This window comes from Emiliania huxleyi, assembly GCF_000372725.1.
Source record: "Emiliania huxleyi CCMP1516 unplaced genomic scaffold EMIHUscaffold_7, whole genome shotgun sequence".
In the NCBI taxonomy this organism is placed as follows: Eukaryota; Haptophyta; order Isochrysidales; family Noelaerhabdaceae; genus Emiliania; species Emiliania huxleyi.
In genome coordinates this window covers 1,038,229-1,059,147 of record NW_005196756.1, presented here as the reverse complement: position 1 = coordinate 1,059,147, position 20,919 = coordinate 1,038,229, and the positions used below count along the sequence as shown (strand labels likewise).

Sequence of the window (20,919 nt, the reverse complement as noted above, 5' to 3'; positions counted from 1 at the left end):
TTACCTAGCTGGCCCCCCCACACTCTGTGATTTAGTTTTGTTGCTGCTGTTTTGCCGCTGTTAACTCTCGATCGGCGCCGGTCCGATCTGCGGTAAATATTCTTCATCCGGCCTAAGCATCCGGCTCTTACATACATCAACAAAGAACCCTGCACAAAGATCGCACGGGCGGGGACCTGTTCCTTTTTACCCATCTCCCCTAGTAGAGGTGTCCGTTTTATTTATTCGGCCGTCGCCGCGATTCCCGTGCCGCCGCCACGGAAGGTGGCACGTGCTTTTGAGAAGCCCACTTTGCGGCCTTTGCCGCTTGCCCACCGCTTGGCTTCGTCGACGGGCGAGTGCCTTACCACACTCGCCTCGGCGTTACTCGAAGCTGCGAGCTCAGCTGCGGCCACAAGAGCGGCCTGCTTGGCACGCAGCTGCGTAATCGTCGGCCCGCGTGCGCGGCTCTTCACGGCCTGTGCCGGGGAGTTGGCGTTCACGCGCTCAATCATCATCGTCATGGCTGTGTGCGTGCTTCTCGCTCGTGCGTCCTTGGAAGTTGTGCGCCTCCTTCTCCTATGAGCTCGTGCCGTATGCCAGGTCGCCGCCTGTGTTTGGGTTTCTATGTTTGCGATTTGGAATTTGGTATTTGTCCAGCTCTTTGTTTATTTATTTAGTCCCGGGACTGGCGCGCACTTGCACTAACACAGGTACACCACGGGAGCCGCCTAAGCGACTCCTGCGAGGACGGCGAGGCACTTAGCTCCGTGCACTCGACCGCAAAGAATAAATAACGCAACGGCCCACAGGCCACAGGCACAGCGAGCGGAGCTGGGAATAGGACCGCCGCAAGCGGCGTGGCTAACTGTAGTGAGCGTCGGGCTGGTGGTTCGACACCGAGTTTGAAATGTCCGTTTCTCCACCGCTTCTCTTCACAGGAAAATCGTGTGAAGATAAGCGGAGAAAAACAGAACCCTTTTCTGCCTCGGCCGCTTAAGCCGTCGGTATGCCGAAAGCGTGCTATCCAAGTAGCACGCAGCCGGGTCCCGAAGGTGTCCCATCCCAAATTCGTGCCGTGGACAGACCAGATTCGTGGTCCCTTGGTCGACTACACCCGCCTTTGGACGGTAGCCCGACACAATACATCTGTCTATCTTTTTGGATTTTTGGCTCGTCTGGGTAGGGGTTTTGTATAAAGAAACCTCCTCACCACTGCGAACATAGTCTTGCTCGTAGGAGCCGTTCGTCTTTTGTTCGAGCATACGCGCGCCCTATCACCCCGTTGAGCACGTGTGCAGGGTATCCGAGCGCCGTGAACTCCCTGAGCTTGCTCGTCACGCTGAGCGCGAACCCCTCGTCATCGCTCGCCATAGCACTCACTTTGAGCAGGCATCCAACGACGATGCCCGCTTTCATCTTTGCGCATGTGAAGCTGTCCCAACGATGGTAGCGCCACACCCGAGGCTCTGCCTCGCAGCCCTCGTTCACGTTCTTGAGTCTCGTCCAGAAACCTCCGTTCGCGTCGAGCTCAAGAGTCGTCTCTAAAAAATGAGCGTTCTCGGCTGCCTCCAACTTCAAAGGCGCCCAGTAGCACTCAGAACGACGGAAATCCTCCCGGAAACGATCGACATCCCATGCGCCATCGTCTTTCGCAGTCACCGTGATCACATCGTCCATGTAGCGCACTAGCGCTTCATACGGAAACGCGCTTTCGCATCATCTTCGAGCGTTTGCATCCACTCGTGCTCCATCCACGCAAGAGTCCCTATCGCCAGCGGTGGCGAGAGCGCACTCCCCATTGGAATTCCGCGGGCCTGTTTCAGCAAACGTCCGTCATACGGCTTTACGTGATGACATAGCAGTTATCCAGATCGAAATCGATTACCTCGAGCATCGTCGAGAAGCTAATCGATGCGTGTCCCCACACTTCCCCCTCTTGTGCCCACGAGCACTTCTTCTTGCCTCTCTTCGGTACAAGTATTTTCGGGTCCTCTCCCGCGTCCGGTGGCAGGTTTTGGCGCACATTGCGTACTGTACATTTAGCTTACTGGGAGAAAAGGGAGAGGGGGTTGTGTTCTCTAGGCCCCTAAGGGCCCTACGCGCGGCGTGAGAGCTCGGAAGCGAGCTTTGCACGGCGATCGAGGATGGCGCGGTTCACCCCCTTCACCGAAGCGATGGAGATGCGTTCCGCGTGGTGTGTGACACAAACGAGAGGCGGGAGTGGGGAGGGTACGCGGTGCGGTCAACGCCCGAGCGTTGAGCCTTGCGCGCAAGGCGGTTGATCTTTGCAACTGCAGGCGGCGAGAAGCCGCCGCCGAATGTCTCGTGGAGAAGCAGGTTGAACTTGTTTCGTTTGGTGAAGATCCCATCATGGTAGTGGCCACGCTGTGACTTGACGTAGCCTTGGCCGGTGGCGTGGTCGAACGCCCGTTGACCACGGAACCCGCGTTGCTTGCAGCCCATGTTTGCAAGGCGGGCGCGCTCTTCGGTGTTGCCGAAGGCGAACTTGTCTCCAACGGAGCCGGGGGTGCCTCCGGTGGCGGTGCGGCCGACCCCAACGGGCAAGCCACCCCGGAGGGGCGTCCAAAGTTTGACCTCGCTGATTTCGTCTTTGCCCCCCGGGGGGCAATCGCTGATTTCGGTTTTGTAGCCCTCGTTGAACTGTTTGGTGAGTTCTGGTTTTTCGGCATCTCCCATAACGGGCCGGGAGACGGAGACGGCGTGGACACAATCGTACCAGGCGCGAAGTACGCCGTCGTGTGGGCGTCGGCGGGCGGCGTTGTTGAGGAACCAGTCGCCATGGTAGTCCTTTGCACCACCGTCTGTGTCCCCAAGCTCGAGTGCCCGCGTGACGGTCGAGCGGCACTGCGAGAGGTGAAGGCCGTTTCGGCGTTGAAGCTCGCCGATGAATATGTCGTCTGGAATGCATGTGGCATTGCTGCCGTCAAGTTTGGTGTCGAGCCACCGCCCCCGTAAGGCTGCGCAGTTGAGACGTAGCGGATGGACTCGCGGCAACGTATTTTGGTGTCGCCGGGCTGCCAGTTGGCTGCCGTGTAGTCGTCGAGGGCGCGCCACTCCTTCTGCAGGTCAAACCAGTTGCAGATAGTCTCGATGGCAGCAAGCGCCCGCGCGTGCGGGCTTCCTGATTTGCAAGTGCCATCGATGACTGATTCCGGTGTCGGAAGGGACTCAGAAGTGGGGAGGCTAACGCTCTTGGGGTAGAACTCAGAGATTTTGCCGCCGCGCAAGGTGTAGTAGATGTTGTCGTCGCGCGCGGCTCGGATGGAGGCCGCCTCGTCTCGTCTCGAGAGCGCGGCTCTGTAAGCGTTGACGGCGGCGTCTCGTGCACTGTACCCGCCGGAGCGCTCGGCTTCGGCGAGGTCCGGGCTGCAGGCCACAAGCTTTGACCAGCATTTGAGGAGGGAGGTGTAGTAGGCCTCGGCGGGGCCGCGCACGCCCGTGCGGCCCTCCCCCGTGTCGTTGGGCACGCCGACTGAGGTGACGCCCGTGTCGACGCCGGAGCCTCCGGTGATGGTAGGGAGCATCGCCTGACACCAGCCCAGGTCTTTGTATTTGGCAGGAGTATCCTGCCTCCGTGAGTAGTTCCCACGATTTGCGAATCCGGTTGCTCCCGTCGATGGCCGGGCCCTCGCTGATCTCTGGTGGCGTGACGGAGCAGATGTACTTCGTCTTTGGGCAGGCCTGACGGGTGATGAGGTTGTACTTGAGGTGTCCAACGTTCTGAATGCCCTCGGTGCATTCGAGCGTGTCGATGAAGTCGAGCGGACGGAGGTTTTTGGCGAGGCGTTTTCCAATCGCCTCCGAGGCAGCTCTCTCTCTCACATTGCGTAGAATATCCCTCATCGCCACCTGCATCGCTTCCTTCGGCATGCTGTCCATCCCGGGTTCGTGAGAATAAAAGTACGTGCCGTGATGTCGCTGGCGCTCACTGTCGGCGTACACGCGGCGTCCCCGGTGTGCAACCCATTCTGTGAGGACAAGACGCAGGCCTGGGATGCCAAGTGCACCTGGGGGGGCTGCAACGGCTGCACCGAGTGCTCTGCGCCGGTGTGCAAGCCGTTTTGTGAGGACAAGACGCAGGCCTGGGATGACAAGTGCACCTGGGGGGGCTGCAACGGCTGCACCGAGTGCTCTGCGCCGGTGTGCAAGCCGTTTTGTGAGGACAAGTCAAGACGCAGGCCTGGGATGACAAGTGCACCTGGGGGGGCTGCAACGGCTGCACCGAGTGCTCTGCGCCGGTGTGCAAGCCGTTTTGTGAGGACAAGTCAAGACGCAGGCCTGGGATGACAAGTGCACCTGGGGGGGCTGCAACGGCTGCTCCGACTAACGTCCCTCCGCCCCCTGCGCCGCCGCCATCGGCTCCCCCGCCGCCGCCATCTCCACCGTCCCTGCCGTATCCACCTGGTGTGCCGCCTGCTCCGCCGCCCTCGCCGCCTCCTGGCACCTTTGCCAACAAGCCCGGCCTGCAGATCGCGGTCGACCTGTGGTGCAGCGACGAGCCGGTCGCCCTGGCTGAGTATGGCAACATCTCGGACTGGGACGTGAGCCGCATCACCGACAACGTTCCACGATGAGATGTCCTTGTCGAAGGAGATGGCGCCGTAGAACATGCCGCTCATGTCGAGAACCGCAGACGTATTCCACGATGAGATGTCCTTGTTGAAGGCGGAGGCGCCGTAGAACATGTCGCTCATGTCGAGAACCGCAGACGTGTTCCACGATGAGATGTCCTTGTCGAAGGAGATGGCGCCGTAGAACATGTAGCCCATGTAGAGAACCGCAGACGTGTCCCACGAGTTGAGGTCCTTGTTGAAGGCGGAGGCGCCCTCGAACATGTAGCTCATGTCGAGAACCGCAGACGTGTCCCACGAGTTGAGGTCCTTGTTGAAGGCGGAGGCGCCCTCGAACATGTAGCTCATGTCGAGAACCGCAGACGTGTTCCACGATGAGATGTCCTTGTCGAAGGAGGAGGCGCCGTAGAACATGGCGTCCATGGTGGTGACAGCCGACGTGACCCACGACCCAATGTCGGGGTTGCACGTGCTCTTACCGGTCGTGGAGCCGCCGAACCAAGCGCTAAACAGAGACTGCAACGTGGCGGCGGTGGCGATATGGGGCACGGACGACATGTTCGAGGTCGCCACCTCCCTCAGCGACTGCAACAAGGCACTCATGTACGCCAGCTTCACCGCACAGACGAGCGAATGGCCCTACTCGTGGAACTTGCTTGCGTGCCCTCCCTCGCCGCCGGCCTCGCCGCCTGCATCGCCACCCTCCCCCCCTCCCCCCCAGCGGTGTGCAAGCCGTTTTGTGAGGACAAGACGCAGGCCTGGGATGCCAAGTGCACCTGGGGCGGCTGCAACGGCTGCACCGAGTGCTGAGGACTGGCGCGCACTGGCACTAACAGAAAGCGCGAGTAAAATCCCTGTGTGGTGGCGGCGTGCCGTCCTCCCCTCCCCCCCTCAGATATCTTTACTTTTTTCTGTTTTCTTTCTCCAGGTCCCCGCCCATATGTGCCGGTAAAGCTTTCAATCTAAAGAATTTTACAGCAACTCCCTCTCACGACACTAGGCACGGGACCGCGCACTGGCTCTAAGAAAAGTGCTCACTTTCTGCTCGCTTTATTCTCCTATGTGCCGGCGTGCCGGGTGCGACCTGCGACCCCGGGGTGGCCCGGGTGTGGGGAGTGGGGCCCCGCTTTGTGTCCCTCTAGGTAGATCTATTTTGGAAAGCCACGCCCTTTTCTCACAACGAGCGCGGCCGCAGTGTCAAATCACACACGGATTTGTGGCTTTCCCCTGGGGGAGAGAGATCGTTTGCCGCTGCGGCATTGACGTTCCAGTGTCGTGCTTTCTCCACGGTGCGCACGGAGTCGATCGACCCACAGGAGGGGCCGGAGGAAACGTTTCGCGCGTGCTCGTCAGCACATGCCGCACCCCCCGCCGTCGTCGGAGTCCAGTTGCTGCGGCAGCGCGGTGGCGCGACCGCCGGCGTCGGCGAGGAGCTCAGGGGTGTCGAGCACCTACTCGCAGTCTCGCACGGTGTGGACGAGAGTGCGCGCGCGCGTGTGCGCGCGTGAAAGCCGAGGACAGGTGCCTTTTGGACGATCTCGTCGAAGGCCTACGGTTTGTCGTGGGGTGAGAGCGAGGACCGAGGGCCGCGGGCCGAGGGCGAGGCGCGCGCGAGGCCTGCAGGATGCCGGAGCGCGTCTTTGCGCTCGTCTCAATGTACATGGTCGCCTGCTGTCGCGCGAAGGCCTGCGCCTCCTCGACCGTCACCTTTGCACGATGTGGTGGTTGGCACAGAAGGAGTGCAACGGCAAGGGGCGTGGGGCGGCTCTACAAGTAGCACCTCCCGCGCGTCGAGGTCGACCTTGTTGCCAACGAGCAGCTTGGCCGCCGCCGCACTCGTCGCATACCTAAAACGCCGCGAAACGCGTCACGGTGCCCCCTCCGCTCCAGCTCGCCCCCCCGGCGTGGCGCACAGCTCAAACTCGTCGAGCCATGTGCGCAGGTGCTCGAACGAGGGCCGATCATTGACGTCGAAGACGAGGATGATGCCGTGGCAGCCTACTACTCCGCGGCGCGCCGTCAATTCGGGCCCTCCCAGTTGCGGAGAGCGACTCGGAGGGTGCAGGCGCCGCGGTAATATGACGATGTCAGGGTGCGGAAGCGTTCCTGGCCGGCGGTGTCCCAGATGGTCAGCTTGAGCGTCTTGCCGCGCATGTGCACCGTTTTGACCTTGAAGTCGACGCCGATCGTCGAGGCGAGGTGCTCCTCGAATGCGTCGTCGGTGAAGCGCAGCAAAATTGAAGACTTGCCAACGCCGGCGTCGCCGATCAGCAGGATCTTGAAGATGTGGTCGTAATGTCCCTGCATGGTGATTTTCAGCTCTCGCCCTGCCAGCCTGCCAGTCGCTGGCTTGGACGGGGTGAAGAAAGAAAAGAGGATGCGTCGCACACGGCTGGCGCAAAGAATTTGCAAACGCCGCACAGCACGATAAAGAAAAGATACACTCAGGTCCCCGGCCCTGGATGTGCGGTTAATGACTGCACTCCAAGTGCTCCAAATGTTTACAGCAAAACTCTCTCTCATCACGACACTAACAAAAGAATTCTGCGCAGTTCAAAAGAATTGGGAGAGCTAGTCTGCACTCTTGCCTTGCTGGTTTTATAAACTCTGCTTGCGACCTTCAGCTTCTCTCACAACAATCGGCCCGCGCGCGCGCACACCCCCGAGACACGCGCCCCCTCTCCTCCAGCAGCCAGCAGCAGCAGCACCCAGGCGGCCTCTCCACCAGGCGCACCACACCCTCGCCCACAGGGATCTACAATGCGCTGTCTTAAGGTCCGACCTGCGGGCACCGCCTGCGCTCGGCACCGGGCACACCGCCTCGGCATACAAAATGCGCCTACCTACGGGCGGACCACCCTAACAAATCACGCAGACGTCACAAATCGCGACGACACGGGCGTCACACGTCTCGCGACATATTACTGCAACCTGGGGTGGATATTTTTTTACAAGCCGGGGGTATTCCCCGCCAAATACCAAATTACCCGGCATTTTGCCGATTTTGCTGATTTTACAACAAACGTGTGCTCTCTCTCTCTGATACTGATTTTGGCTCCAGACCCTCAGACTCAGAGCCCGAAACATGATGTTGATGATTTCCACGCGAGTTTTGCTTGAGAATCTAGTAGTAGAGAGGAAACGAGAGGGTACTGTAAGGAAACTGTAGAGAAACAAAGAAACGAATATAGACAGGGCAGAGGAAACTTGTATACAGACAGCCAGGTTGAGAGAGCAGGACCGGCGCCCCGGCCGACATCGCTCAGGCGCGCTTCGAGACGCACCGTTTGTGCGGGGCGGCGGCACGTGTCGCCGCGCCCACCCCAGGTTGGCTAAACAAAATTTCTCAGATTCTACCTACGACCGATACGGCTTCCGAGTATGACTCCGCGAGCCCGACTATTCCGACAGCGCGGCATCGGTGGCAGGGGTTCTACACGATGCAGTGCAGGCGGCCGTGATGCAATGCGGCTATGACGACGAGCTCTTCCCAGGTCCTTGACAATCTAGAGAAACTGTAGGGGAAAGGGGAACAAGGAAACGAACTGCGACAGGGGCCCCCGGGGCAGGGTTGTGCGCGAAGAAACATGCATGGATGGATGGATGTAGAGACAACCTCTGTTGGGTTTTATTTATACCTCCGCTTTCCTACTTAGAGATCTCTCCTGAATTTCTCTTCCAAATTTCACACGCAGGGTAAATAGGTAAAGGTAGGTCTTGAGCACTGAGCACTGGATAGGGTCGATTCCGCGTGGTACGGGACCCCTCGATCGTCTCGCCCTCCCTCACTGGTGTGTTCATCGGGGGGGGGGCGTCATAACAAACACGGTACAGGATCGAGGTGCACACTGCCGAAACAGTGTCGTCCCCTACTCTCCATCATCTCACCGGGAGACGTCGGCGGTGATGGCGGTGTGACCGATCGAGCTACAAGGGGAGCTTGGTCAGCATGATCAGGTGAGGCCCTAGCGCACTACCTCACTGGGCCTGAGATCGCTTGAACACGCACCACCGTCACCTTCGGCTTGCGTGGATTCGAACCACCACCGGAATGGGCAACCAAGCCCATCGCTCTGTGAACTGCCCCGTTAGGTAGGTCTAGGTAGGTAGGGGTAATCTAGGGTAGGGGGTGTGGAAAGGCTTAGAATTTTACAACAAAGCTCCCTCGCACGACACTGGGCACGGGACTGGCGCGCACTGGCACTAACACAAGGCTTAGAAACGGCGGCGTGCCGCGCAATCCTGTTTTCTTAATGCCCGCAACCCACTGTACCCCCGTGCTCAGGTGTGCTCAATCAAGAGGGTGGAGCACTTGGAGGGTGGTTTGCTGGATTCGGTGCTCCGTTCTGGCACTCGAGTTCTGGCACTCTCGAGTTTCCCTAACGCCTGAGCCTGAGAGCTGGTCTGGGGCAAAATCCCGGGTATTTTCCAGGTATACACGGTTTTTTCAGGTATGCCCGCAAAAGATACAGTCGCTATTGCTGATTTTGGCCCCAAACCACCCTCAGACTCGCGGCTCAGAGCCCGAAACACATCTCGACGTACGACGATTTCCACGCGAGTTTCCTTGAGAATCTGGTCCGGGGAAACCTCTACGGTCAAAACGAGAGGGTGCTGCAAGGAAACTGCAGGGACATGGAAACGAAACGAGACAGGGCAGAGGGTCGTGCGCGAAGAAACATGGATGGATGGAGAGAGAGAGAGAGAGTTTTGAAAACCAACAAGAAATCACGTCTCTCACACAGTGATTTGGGCTCGGCAGCTTGTCAGCCCTCAGCCGAAGCTGGGGCCGGTCCCGCAGTCGAGAGACACGAGAGAGCCCGCGTCGATGAGTTCGGCGCGGTCGGGAGGCCTTGCGGAGAGACCAGCGAGTTGGCGATCGCTGTACCGGTTCTTTCTGGATGGATGGATGGAGACAGCCTGTGTTGGGGTTTAGTTCCTCCGCTTTTCCTGCGAGCCTAGAGATTTCCATGTATGTGGCTCTTACGTACATTCCCGGAGGAGGACTATTTCTGCATTTCTCCGGAATGTCTCTTTCAAGTTTCATATACGTAGGGTACGTCGGTAGGTCTAGGTAGGTGGTAGGGGTAGGGACTAGGGTGGGACCCGCCGGGGCTTATTGGAGAATTTGGTCACCCACAGGGCCGGCCAAGCGAAAAGTAAACCCTTACCATCAAAGAGGGAGATCACACCTCACAAAAAGTTCTCTCTGTAAGAGCAAGGGTCTTTGGAAGGACGAACAGGGGCCCGCCGTGAAGGGATCCTGGACGGCCCGGGGCAGCCAGCTTTTCTTTCTCTCGGGGCCCAAGAGAGCAAAGCGCAGGCTCTGCCTCTGCAGACGCGACCTCTTGAGGCGAGCGCGCATGGTCGAGGAGAGGAATGCGGACTCTTCGCTGTCCGCCGCGCAGCAGAACCTAGGCGAGGTGCGCTTCCCGGTCTCAAAGGGCCTCGCCGATGCCGCCGCCGCGCTGCGGACGCAGGGCGTGCCCCAGCGGGGGGGGCCTGCGCAGTGCGCCGTCCTCCCGGGCCTGGCCGAGGTGGCCCGGCAGCGGCAGCCGCCAGCGCTGCACGCAGGCGCCGCAGGCGGCTTGCAGCACCCCGCAGCGCTGCAGCCTTCGCTTCCCCTCGGCGCGGCGCCGATGCACGCGAGGGCGGGGGTGCTGTCCGGCGTGTCTCCCGGCGTCGCCTTCCAGGCGCGCGGCCCGACGCCAGCCCACCGCCTGGCGGGTGTCGGCGCTCCGCCGCGCGCGCTTGGCCATCCCGTGCTCCTTCCCCCCGGCGCGCCATCCCCGATGCTCGCCATGGCGAGGCCAGACGCGGCCGCCGCCGCGTCCGAGCAGGGCGGCCTCGTTTGCGTCTCCTCCTCACGGGAGGCGCCGCAGGCGATTGCGCACGCAATGCCATGGGGGGGGCTGCCTCAGGGCATGGCGCAGCGGCCGTTTGTGCCACCGCCGCAGGGCACGCCGCAGGCTCTCGCGCAGGCCATGGTGCAGTCGCAGATGCCAAACACGCCGCAGGCTCTCACGCAGGCCATGGCGTGTTCGCAGATGCCGAACCTCATGCGGCAGATCCCGCCGCGGATGCCGCAGCTGCCGCATGGGGCAATGCCGCTCTCCCGCACGATGCCCGTGCTCCCGCAGCAGCGCAGCTTCCCGGGCTCCGGCTCTGCGTCGCCGCGGGTGATGTCCAGCGCGGCGGGCGAACCGCGGTCGCCGGCAGCTGCATGGCCATCCGGCTGCCAAGTGGAGGTGCGGTGCGACTCGGACGCCTGCCTGCTCGGCGCGTGGGCCGAGGCCGAGGTGCTCTCTGCACAGGGCGGGCTGGTGCGTGTGCGGCTGCGCTGCCTCGCCCTCGAGGGGGAAGAGCGCACGCTGCGGGCGTCCGTGGTGCGCCAGCGGCCCCGGCCCGAGGCCGTCTCCTGGTCGGTCGGCGACTTGGTCGAGGCGCGCGTCGGCGGCGTCTGGCGCGAGGCGGAGGTGTTGCAGCTGCCTCCCAACCCCCCAAACGGCGCCACCAACGGCATTCGCCTGGTGCTCGTCAAGCTGCACGCCAACCGGTTGTGGCTCGACTGGGCAGCCCTCCGCCGGCGCGGGCAGCCGCTGCGAGACGCCAACGGTGTCAGCGGTGCCAACCCGCCGATCGGCAAGAGCAGCGAGCCGGTGGGCCTCGGGCGCAAGCGCGACCGCTCCCGCGAGCGCAGCTCGCGCCGCCCGACGGGGGCCAGCGACCGCTCGCTGCGGCCACACCAGCGAGGCGCGTCGCTGGCGCAGCAGCTGTCGGGCCAGGCACAGGAGGCGGCCACGCCGGCGATCTCGTCCCGGAGCGCGTCCACGGAGCGGGTGCCCTTTCGCCGCTCGAGCTCGAGCCTCGACGGCCTTCGCGCCGATTTCTTGCAGCCGGCGACGTCCGGCGACGAGCGGCTCCGATGGAAGCTCCCCCCGGGGGTGTCGGGCGGCCAGACGCTGCTCATCAGCGTGCGGAGGCCGCCCGAGCTGGTCGAGGTTGAGGTCCCGCCGGGCGCCCCGCCGGGTGCAACGTTGCTCGCCCACACCTCGCTTGGCCACGACGTGCATGTGCAGACTCCGCTCGGCGCGCCGGCCGGCGCGCGGTTGCTGGTCGAGGTGCCGCTGCCTCCGCAGGGTTTGCACGTCAAGCTGCCGTCGACCGCGCGGGCGGGAAGCACAATCACAATCACCCTTCCGCGGCCTGTGGCCGGCGGCGCCCCCGAAGCGGAGGTTGCACCGGCCGCCCCACGCAGCAAGGGGGAGAGGTCGCTCAAGCGCGGCGGCAACGCGGGCGACGCGGCCAGGAAGGTTCGTCGCCTGTCGTCGCACGACACGCTGCTGCTCGAGATGGCGGACGAGGCACAGGCGGCGCTGCGGGTGTTCCGACCGGGTAGCAGCGCGCCCTCTGCCGCGCCGCCGCACGAGCAGGAGCACTTGGGCGAGCTGCACTCGTCGCCCGAGTGGCTCGAGGCGTGGCTGCTCTGCTCTGTCGTGCTCCCTCGGCTGCACGTGCCGGTGCCCACGCTGGCCGAGCTCGAAGAGTGGGTGTGCGCCGCGCCTTGCCTGCACGTCGTCGGCGCAGTCGATTTCGCGGGGGGGCCGCCGCTGCCGCCGACCCGCACGGCCGTGGTGAGACCCGACGCGCTCGGCGCGCTGCACGCAGAGCTCCTCGTGGCGCTACTAACGGAGGGCGTCCCGGCAGGCCCGGCCGGAGCCGGGGAGGCTGTATGCCGATTGGCCGACGGCGGCGAGACGGCGGCTTGGCTGCGGCGCGACGGTTGGATGCACGGGCTCTGCACCGCCTTGCGCGCGGGGGTCTGGGCCAAGACGTACCCAGACACGGCCTGCCCGTTTGTCGCAAGCGCCGCAGCAGTCCCGCCTCCGCTCGAGCGCATTTCCTCAGCAGAGGACAAGGTGTGCCGGCCCGGCGAGCGCCACCGCCAGCCGCAACACGTCTCAGTCTCTCGCCATCACCCTTCTGTAGGCGAAGGGCTCCAAGTTTGGCCAGTGGGTGACCGAGATTGGACCGCCCATCTGCGGCACATTCGGTTGCGTGCTTCCCAACAACCACGCCGGGCTACACCAGCTTCCCAACAGCGGGCCGCGGGGCGGGCGCTTGCGGCGAGAGGCGAGCGCAGACTCCACTTGTGCCAAGGTGCCAGAGGCGCTCTCGCCAACCCCAGCCAATCCTCCGCCTGCGGAGGGGATCAACGCGCAGCTCGCAGTGGATCCGGCCCTCTTGTCTGCGGCCGAGGCGCTCGCTGCGGCAGCCGCCGCCCCGACGGACGAGGCGCGCTCCGCCGGGCTGCTGCCGTACGCGCAGGCGCGGCCGCTCCACCGCGTGCTGGCGTTGCGCGCACTCTTGCTCGCGCTCGTCTCGCCCGCTGAGCGGAGGAAGGTGCGCACGGCCGCGCTCCGCTGCCACCTCGGCTCTTGCTTCGACGCCGACTATTGGGCGGTGACGTCGGCCTCTCGCGTGTACCGTTGCACCAAGCCGGGAGGGGCGCAGCAGACCGGCGAGCTGCCCATGGGCTGCCGGTGGGAGGCGGTGTGCTTGGAGCGCGAGGACTTCGCCACCTTCTGCAGCACGCTCGCCCGCTGCTGCGTCACGCCGCCCGAGCTGAGCCAGGCCGGCGCTTCGCGCCCGCAAACGGCTTGCCTCGCGATGCTGGGTCGGCTGCGAGACAGACTCCCCGCGGCTGAGCACGGTCTGCTCGAACCGCCGCCGTTGCCCACGCCGGTGGCAGCATCCGAGCCGCGGCACGAGGCGAGGCCCGCCCCGGCCGCTCGGGCAGGCTGCCACGACGTGGCCGAGCGACGCGACCGCGATTCGGAGCGAAAACGGGAGAGGAGCGGCAGCAGCAGGCGGGAGGCGCGAGGCGAGCATGGGGCGGGGCCATTGGCGGCGAGACCCGAGGCTAGCGGCAACGGGGCGGAGCAGCTCGGCGACTCGTTGCCACGGGACGGCGCGAGCGCACTTGTGGAGCGGCCGCCCTCACCGCCGCACGTCCGCGTGCAGCTCTACGCGCGGAGGGTGCCCGTGGGGCACAGGCAGCTCGACGTGCGCGCGTGCCTCAAGCTGAGCATCCCGCGGCAGCGCAAGCTCTCCAGCACGCTCCGCTTTCACCAGCAGGAGGCGGGCCCGCAGCATTGGCACGACCCTCGCCACCACAAGCTGTCGGCGACGTCTCCACCGGCGCCGGGCTCCGCCGCGCTGGCAGCCGGGCAGCCCGGGGCGGTGCTTCTGAACGAGGAGGCGGACGCTGCCGCCGGCGTGCTACCACAAAAGCGGGCGGCGCGCCACGGCAAGGTTGCGGATCGAGTTTTGGCGCGCGCCATCGGGGCCGGGGGAGAGCCACAGTACTTGGTGGCGTGGAAGGGGCAGGCGGAGAGCGACAGCACTTGGGAGGCGTGGTCTTCGCTGGAGAATGTGCGCTCCCCACCAACCGCCCGCCCGCCCGCCCGCCCGCCCACCACCCCCCTCGCCACCTGACCACCTCACCACCTCATCACCTCATCACCTCAACACCGGCCCCCGCCGCCTCCCCGCAGTGCGACAGCCTCATCCGACAGCTCCACGCGGCGGAGCTTGCGAGCGGCAAGCTGCTTCCGCACTGGTCGCCCGCGTGCCCAGAAAAGTTCGACTCCGACCCCGAGCTGCCCGGCTGGCGCATTCTGGCGCGGCGCACGCAATCGGGGCGCGAGACGAAGACCTATTACGGCCCGTTGGGCGAGCACGCGCGCTCGAAGACAGTCGCCGTGCAGCTCTCCAAGCTGTACGACTTGCCCGCGCTTACGGCTTGAGCCAGCGCTGCTGCCGCCGCTGTATAGCGTCTTGCGCGCTATACATGATCGTTGCGGCCCACGGTGGGTCGCCCCTTGTTGCTCTCCCCGCGACTGGACCGGAACACCCTCTGGCTCCGGTTCCGGCCAAGGTCTCCCCGGCCGCGACCCTCCCCTTACTGCTGGTTGCCTACCGTACTCTTTGCCAAAGGCTGTCTTTGTGTTTTTCTTCAAGGTTCCTTTAGAGGAGGTGGGGGGCTGGTCAGGTCGTATGTACGTTAAATCTGACCCTCGCTCGAGCTGGGAGAGTGGGACGGTAGTACATTCTCGATATGTGGAAACTGGAATGCGTGCCGGGCTTCCGGCTTGCGCGCTACCTTGGCGCGCGCGCGGCTCTTGCCGGGGCCGTTTTGTTTTATGCTGCACCCCATCCTGGCGGCCCGACAAGCGACGACACGCGCGCTAAAGAAACAACATCCGGCTCACCCCCCCCCCCCCCCCGGAACTATGGCGGTGGCCTCGCGAAACATTAAGAGGGAGACAGAGAGACGCTAGGGCGGCCCGATTTTGCACGAAGAACGGGCCAGGCGGCAGCCGGGAGATTGATCCACTGCTCTGACTTCGAGGTGTCACGTGTGGGCGGCGCGAACCGGGGGGCCCTCGCTAGCACATGATGTAGGTCTCCGTGTCGCTCCCACCTCGGCACTCGTACGATCCGTCCCAAGGGGTGTCCTTGGTCGGAGCATACTTGCACGGCATCGCAAAGTCATCCTGTTGAATGTAAACGTCCATGCAGGCTGCTTGATCGTCCTCGCTATACGCTTGGTCCTCGGCCCAACCCAGCTGCTGGCCGCACCAGTCGCCGTTGGTGACCGGGGAGTTGTAAATTGTGAAGGCGGGGACGCCACAGACGTCGTTGCGGAGCGTGTACTTTTGAGTCGAGGTAATGCAGTGCTTGCCGTACGTTGTCTGGCTCGGGTTGACGGAATCAAACTCCACTTCCACGCAGACCGTGCCGGAGCAGCAGTCGTCATCGGCGAGGCACGGGTCGCCGCCAATCCCGGGCGCGATGCATCCGACGCCACCAAGTGGGGGTTCGGGGGTTGGCGTCGGTGTCGGCGTCACATCGGGAGCCGGCGTCGGCGTCGGGAGAGGGGTCGGCTCTGGTGTCGGGAGAGGGGTCGGCTCTGGTGTCGGATCTGGTGTCGGCTCTGGGGCTGGTGTTGGAGCAAAGGCAACCACAGCCACTGCGGCGGCAAGCATCAGCACCCTTTTCATGGCGAAGATCGTCCTGCCGCGAGTGCGAACGGCGCGTCAGTGTGGTGGGGGTGGTGGGTTTTGCAGAGATACACCTGCCCGCGGAGCGCGGGAGCCCCCCCCCTTGCCCCCCCCCCTTGCCCCCCCCCCCCCTTCCCTCGCGCCGCCTTGTCGCGCGCTCACCGAAGTCACCGCGCCCGCTGAGCTGTCGGCTTCCGTTTTCGGTTTCAATCATAGCGAAACTCTCACGGCGGGCACCTTGAGCACTTGAGCACTGGATAGGGTCGATTCCGCATGGTACGGGACCCCTCGATCGTCTCGCCCTCCCCTAGGCCCTCCCTCACTGGTGTGTTCATGGGGGGGGCGTCTAACAAACTCGATACAGGATCGAGGTGCACGCTGCCAAAGCAGTGACGCCCCCCCTCTCCAACTCCATCATCTCACAGTGAGACGTCGGCGGCGATGGCGGTGTGACCGATCGAGCTACAAGTAACAAGAGGTGCACTTAGCTCCGTTCACAAACTACAACACACAAGAGAAGAAAAGAATTCTTAAAAAACAAGCCTTCTCACAGGCACAAGAGAAGAAAAGAAACCCGCGCGGACCGCGGCGGCGCCCCCACCTCTCATGATGGCGAGCGATGAGAAGCTGCTGAAGCAGAAAGCGCTGCCAGAGTGGCAGATGCAGGAGCTGCGCGAGGCCTTCGACTTGTTTGACACGGACGGCTCCGGCATGATTGAGACCAAGGAGCTGCAGGTCGCGCTGCGCGCGCTCGGCTTTGACTCGAAGAAGGACAAGGTGCGGAAGATGATCGCCGACATCGACCTGGACGGCTCAGGCACCATCGACTTTAACGAGTTTGTCGAGATGATGACTGGCAAGATGGGAGACCGTGACTCTCCGGAGGAGCTTAGCCGCGTCTTTAAACTGTTTGATGACGACGAGACGGGCGCGCTGCCCGCGCTCTTGCGCCACTCAGCCTCCCACACCCGCGCCGACCCGCTCACGGCCCCGCAGGCAAGATAACGTTCCACAACCTGAAGCGCGTTGCGCGCGAACTCGGCGAAAACATGACGGATGATGAGCTTCGGGAGATGATTAACCGGGCGGACGTTGATGGCGACGGCGAGGAGCGCGCAACGCGCTGCCCATCGCCCCGCCGCGCTCCCGGCTCAGCCGCTCGCGCCTTCCTTGCTCAGGTGAGCCGGGAGGAGTTTGTCCGGATCATGACATATAAGGTGCAGGCTGTGGCGACGAGGTGCGCCTGGCTTGGGATTCACAGTAGGGTCTCGCTCGTCTTTAGGCAGGCTTGTGAGTTCCTGTCTCCGTTCTCGGCGATGGGTGGGCGAGCGGCGAGGGCACCTCCTCTATCCAGGGCGGCACAGCCACAGGCGGGCCCCACGTATTTGACAAACGGATTCAAACAAATGTCAAATCTCTTTTCACTTCTTTGCACTTTGGGCGAGGCAAGAAAGAGAATTCTTAAAATGCAAAAGCCTCTCTCACAGCACACTGGCACGACGAGGGCGCGGACTGGCGCGGACTGGCACACACACCGGCTCACCGTAAGAAAGAAGAATTCACTTTTCTGTTCTTTTTCTTTCTTTTCTGGCACAACAAGCGGGCGCGGGACTGGCGCGGACTGGCACACACACTGGCACACCTAGAAAACAAGAATTCGGGGTGCACTCCTGAGACGAACAAAATGCACTCGGGCACAGGGAACAGCAGTTAACACGTGCGACGTGGTTCTCGCGCGGCGTTTTTATCTTTTCTTTTTCCAGTTGTAAAATCGTTCTTTTTCCATACCAGTTTCACAGTGTACCTTCGCGCTCCAACGCCAGTGCTTCCCTGCCTGCGCTCCGGGCGCCGACAGAGCTCAGAGGGACCACAGACTACCCGTCACGTGCCCAGACACACAATCATTGTTAGTCGGCATCTGTTGGCAAGAGTGAAGTATCTGCGACTGCAGTGACGGTGGCGACTACCGCGTCAGCTCGCGCCGCCTCGACAGTAGCGGCCGTGACCGTGGCCACCGTGGCCACCGTGGCGAGAGGGGCGGCGAGCTTGTCGGCGGCAGTGACGAGCGCGTAGCACGACTCCATGCCCGGCACCGCCCGCCAGCAGGGGGATGGCTTCTTGAGCTCCTGTTCAAGGCGAGGCGGCGTGAAAGCAACATCCGACCCTCACCTCGGCTAACATCACGGGTATGTCGTCTATGACTCGCCTTGCCGAGGAGGGTGACCACGCTCTTGCGGCTAACCTGGCCTTGGAAGCCCTCCTCGATGGCCAGCGCCTCGACCCGTGCCACCAGCGCCCCCCGCTCCACCACCTCCCCTCCCAACGCCTCCATGGCAGCCACGACAAGCCCGCGCAAGCTCGCACCCCGGCCTCCGCCCCCGCCCCCACCGCCCCCGCCCCCACCGCCGTCGCCGCCGCCGCCGCTGCCGCCTGCATTGTCTCCCGTCAACACAGCCCCGGCCCACGCCCCAGCAGATTCGCGCACCGGCCGCCCGCTCGCCCACATCGCGAGCGGCGTGGGTGTCGCCGCCGCCTCCGCGCCCACCATGCCCTCCTTCACAGCGGCACTCGCCGGATCCATGGGCTGCGGCGCGGCCTTCCGCTGCCGGGGCGGGGCGGCGGCGCGCCTCTGCCAAACCCCACCCTTCCAGGTCAGGGGTGGCCGCAACCGCTCGGCTCCGACGACATGCTCGGCGTCGAACCGCCGTGAGCGGACGACGTATTGCACCGGCGGAGAGGCCGCAGAAGCCGCAGGGGCGGCTGCAAGGCTAGCAGCCACATCCCCAAGCAAAGGAGCTCCGGCGGCAGCGGCGGCGGCGGCGGCGGCCGCGGCGCCTGGCGACGCAAGTTCCACCTCCGCGGTGTCGGAAGTCGCACCGAACGGAGCTGCGTCGGGGGCGTCGGGAGTAGCGGCGACAGTGGCGGTAGCATCAGCAGCAGCGTCAACTGGTCGGGTGGGCTCCAGCCGGACCACCTCGACGTCCCACCAGCCGCCCTCGTACTCCAGATCCGCGGGCGCGCCTATCGCCCACACATCACAGGCTGTCCGGTCTCGCGCCCGTCTCCCACGGAAGAGTTGGCGGGCGAGCGCCGGGCTGCACCCCCGCCAGCCACTCCTCCTTGGCCGCCTCGCCCGCCTGCTCCGGCGGCGGAATCGGGCGCGCGAACCGCAGGCTCTCCGTGCCAACGTACGGCTGAGGGTCGCCGTCCTCCGCCTCCGAGTCGACGTCGCGCAACTCATCGTATTCGACGACGACCTTGTCCGGGTACTCGTGATCGATGACGCGCCCCGCAAACCAGGCGCCCTCGAACCCCTCGTCGCGCTGCACCACTTCGACCTGGGAGCCAACCTACTCGCGGCGAGAAGTGTGAAGGGGCGCACTCGTCGCTGCACCCCTTCCAGCCGTGGAGCGCGCCCCCCACGCCGCAACCATCTGTGCGTGAGTCGTGTCGCCTTGCGCTGTGCGCGGCTCGGGAACCCGCTCTTGCACCCCCCTCCACCGCCCCGCCCAGCGGCCGCCCTTCCACAGCCAACCAGGCCGCAACCGCGCCGTCGGCACGTCGTAGACACCCTCTCCCTCGGCGGCGGCTGTGCGTAGCCGCACCGTGAAGACTGCCTCGGCCTCCGTCGCCGCCGCTGCGTCCGCACCGCTTCCCTCGCCTCCCTCGCCTCCCGCCTCGCCCCCGCCCTCGCCTTCCCCCGCTCCACCTTTTGCCCACGCGCTGCCCGCCCCACCGAGCAGCTCCACCTCCCACCACCCGCCCTCGAAGCGCAGCTCGAGCGCCGTGCCGTAAGCGCCACGCAGCTGTCTCTCCAGCTCAGCGGACGGCGGCGGCGGCGGCGGCAGTGGCCGCAGCGCCTCGAGCGGGAGGAGGACCCCCGTCGTCTTGCTGGCATCGGCCCCAGCGCTGCTGGGGGCGGCAGATGTGCGGTCGAAGAGCACCCTCGCGCGCCCCTTCTCTGGCACGTCAATGACGCTGCCCGCGAACCACGAACCGTCGTGTGACCCTTCTCCGTCGAGAGGCCCCTCCACGCGGCCGCCGACCGGCAATCCCTTCCGTGCCGCCGCCACCGCCCACGACTCCTTGCGCGCCGCCGAGGCGGGGCTCGTCAGAGCAGCGTCGCGCCTCGAAGCAGCCTCCGCCTCCCGCCGTCGCCTCTTGTCCTCCCGCCGCGACAGTCGCTCTTCCTCCCGCAGCCGCCGCTTCAGCTCGTTCTCCTCCAGCTTGGCACTCCGCCGCGCCTCCGCCACCTCCGCCTTGAGCGCCTGCTTTCTCGCCTCCACTGCGGCCTCGAGCTCCGCCAGGGCCGCCGCGTTGGCCACTTGGCAGAACTGCAACGCCTTCACAAGGGCATCCCGCTGCGGCTGCTCGCTCTCTTGGGCCGCTAGTCCCATGCAGGTGTCGAGCGCGAGAGTTTTACGTTCCGGCGCAGCCGCCACGTCGCCCGCTGCGTCAACCCTGAGCTCGCGCTCTCTCTCTTCAAGCTGTGCGCCGTGCTCCTCTGCCATGCCAGCGGTTCGGCGGACGCTGTTATTCGACGCTGTCGTCGACGCTGTCGTCGCTCACCCGACGCGGGCGTCGAGCAACAGAAAGCCGTCGGCGGGCGGACGTGCCAGCACAGGGGGGGGGGGGGGGGCGGTTCTCCTTGAAACGATATCGGTGTCGAAGCACCGCTCTGACAGCGCTCACAGCTGGGCTCCCTAGGGAGGTACAGTGGAGTTGTAACCTCGAAATGTGCACCTTGGATGGCTGCGCTCCCTGTTTCACATAAACGCACAACCCCGGGCCCGAAATCGCAGAGAGACACCCTGTTAGCTGTTTCACACAAAAACACAACCTGTTTCACACAAAAACACAACCACGGACCCAAGACGCACAAGCCATCTGTGATAAGGATGGCTGCAATTGGAATTGCAGGATCCAGCCACTCCGCCCGCCCTGCAAGCACGCGCCATTTTGGCCGCCTTCCAGCCAGTGCAGCCATCCTCCGGGCCGATGGCTGCGATGGCTGTGTCCCGGCCATCCGCCCGGCCGCATGATGGCTGGCATACAGCCGTCGCAGCCATCGGCCGGAGGATGGCTGTCGCGAATTCGACCCCCAGCCTTCTCGCCGCCCCGACACGAGCCCAGGTGGCTACACTCTCCCTGCACAAAAAACGACACTCTTGATCTGGAGACATGGAGTTGTTATATCTAAGACCGCCCTTATCAACACTAGTACAGCACCGTTCAATCGCTAGAATCTTAAGCCCGGGCCTCGCAGTCTTCTAGGTCTG

At 64.1% G+C, this 20,919-nt stretch overlaps 4 protein-coding genes across 4 annotated transcripts; 2 read left to right on the top strand and 2 right to left on the bottom strand.

Annotated features, from left to right (window-relative positions):
• Window positions 1–1,825: 1,825 nt before the first annotated feature.
• On the bottom strand, window positions 1,826–5,177 carry EMIHUDRAFT_198092 (hypothetical protein; the record flags this gene model as incomplete). Its single annotated transcript, XM_005761948.1, has 5 exons — window positions 1,826–1,886; window positions 3,853–3,971; window positions 4,035–4,085; window positions 4,226–4,281; window positions 4,559–5,177. 5 exons carry the CDS (start codon window positions 5,175–5,177, stop codon window positions 1,826–1,828), a joined length of 906 nt encoding a protein of 301 aa, XP_005762005.1.
• Window positions 5,178–5,721: 544 nt separating this feature from the next.
• On the bottom strand, window positions 5,722–6,881 carry Rab18 (Rab18, rab family GTPase; the record flags this gene model as incomplete). Its single annotated transcript, XM_005761947.1, has 6 exons — window positions 5,722–6,025; window positions 6,100–6,123; window positions 6,192–6,281; window positions 6,355–6,421; window positions 6,488–6,572; window positions 6,644–6,881. 6 exons carry the CDS (start codon window positions 6,879–6,881, stop codon window positions 5,924–5,926), a joined length of 606 nt encoding a protein of 201 aa, XP_005762004.1. The 3' UTR covers window positions 5,722–5,923.
• Window positions 6,882–9,908: 3,027 nt separating this feature from the next.
• EMIHUDRAFT_448412 (hypothetical protein) lies at window positions 9,909–14,610 on the top strand. Its single transcript, XM_005761946.1, has 4 exons — window positions 9,909–11,575; window positions 11,714–12,493; window positions 12,564–14,009; window positions 14,132–14,610. The coding sequence occupies exons 1-4, from the start codon at window positions 9,938–9,940 to the stop codon at window positions 14,381–14,383; spliced, it is 4,116 nt and encodes a 1,371-aa protein (XP_005762003.1). The 5' UTR covers window positions 9,909–9,937; the 3' UTR covers window positions 14,384–14,610.
• Window positions 14,611–16,246: 1,636 nt separating this feature from the next.
• Window positions 16,247–16,857, top strand: CTN2 (Centrin; the record flags this gene model as incomplete). Its single annotated transcript, XM_005762032.1, has 3 exons — window positions 16,247–16,568; window positions 16,637–16,751; window positions 16,824–16,857. Coding segments are annotated over 3 exons (471 nt in total), but the record flags the coding sequence as incomplete, so codon positions are not given.
• Between the last annotated feature and the right edge of the window lie 4,062 nt (window positions 16,858–20,919).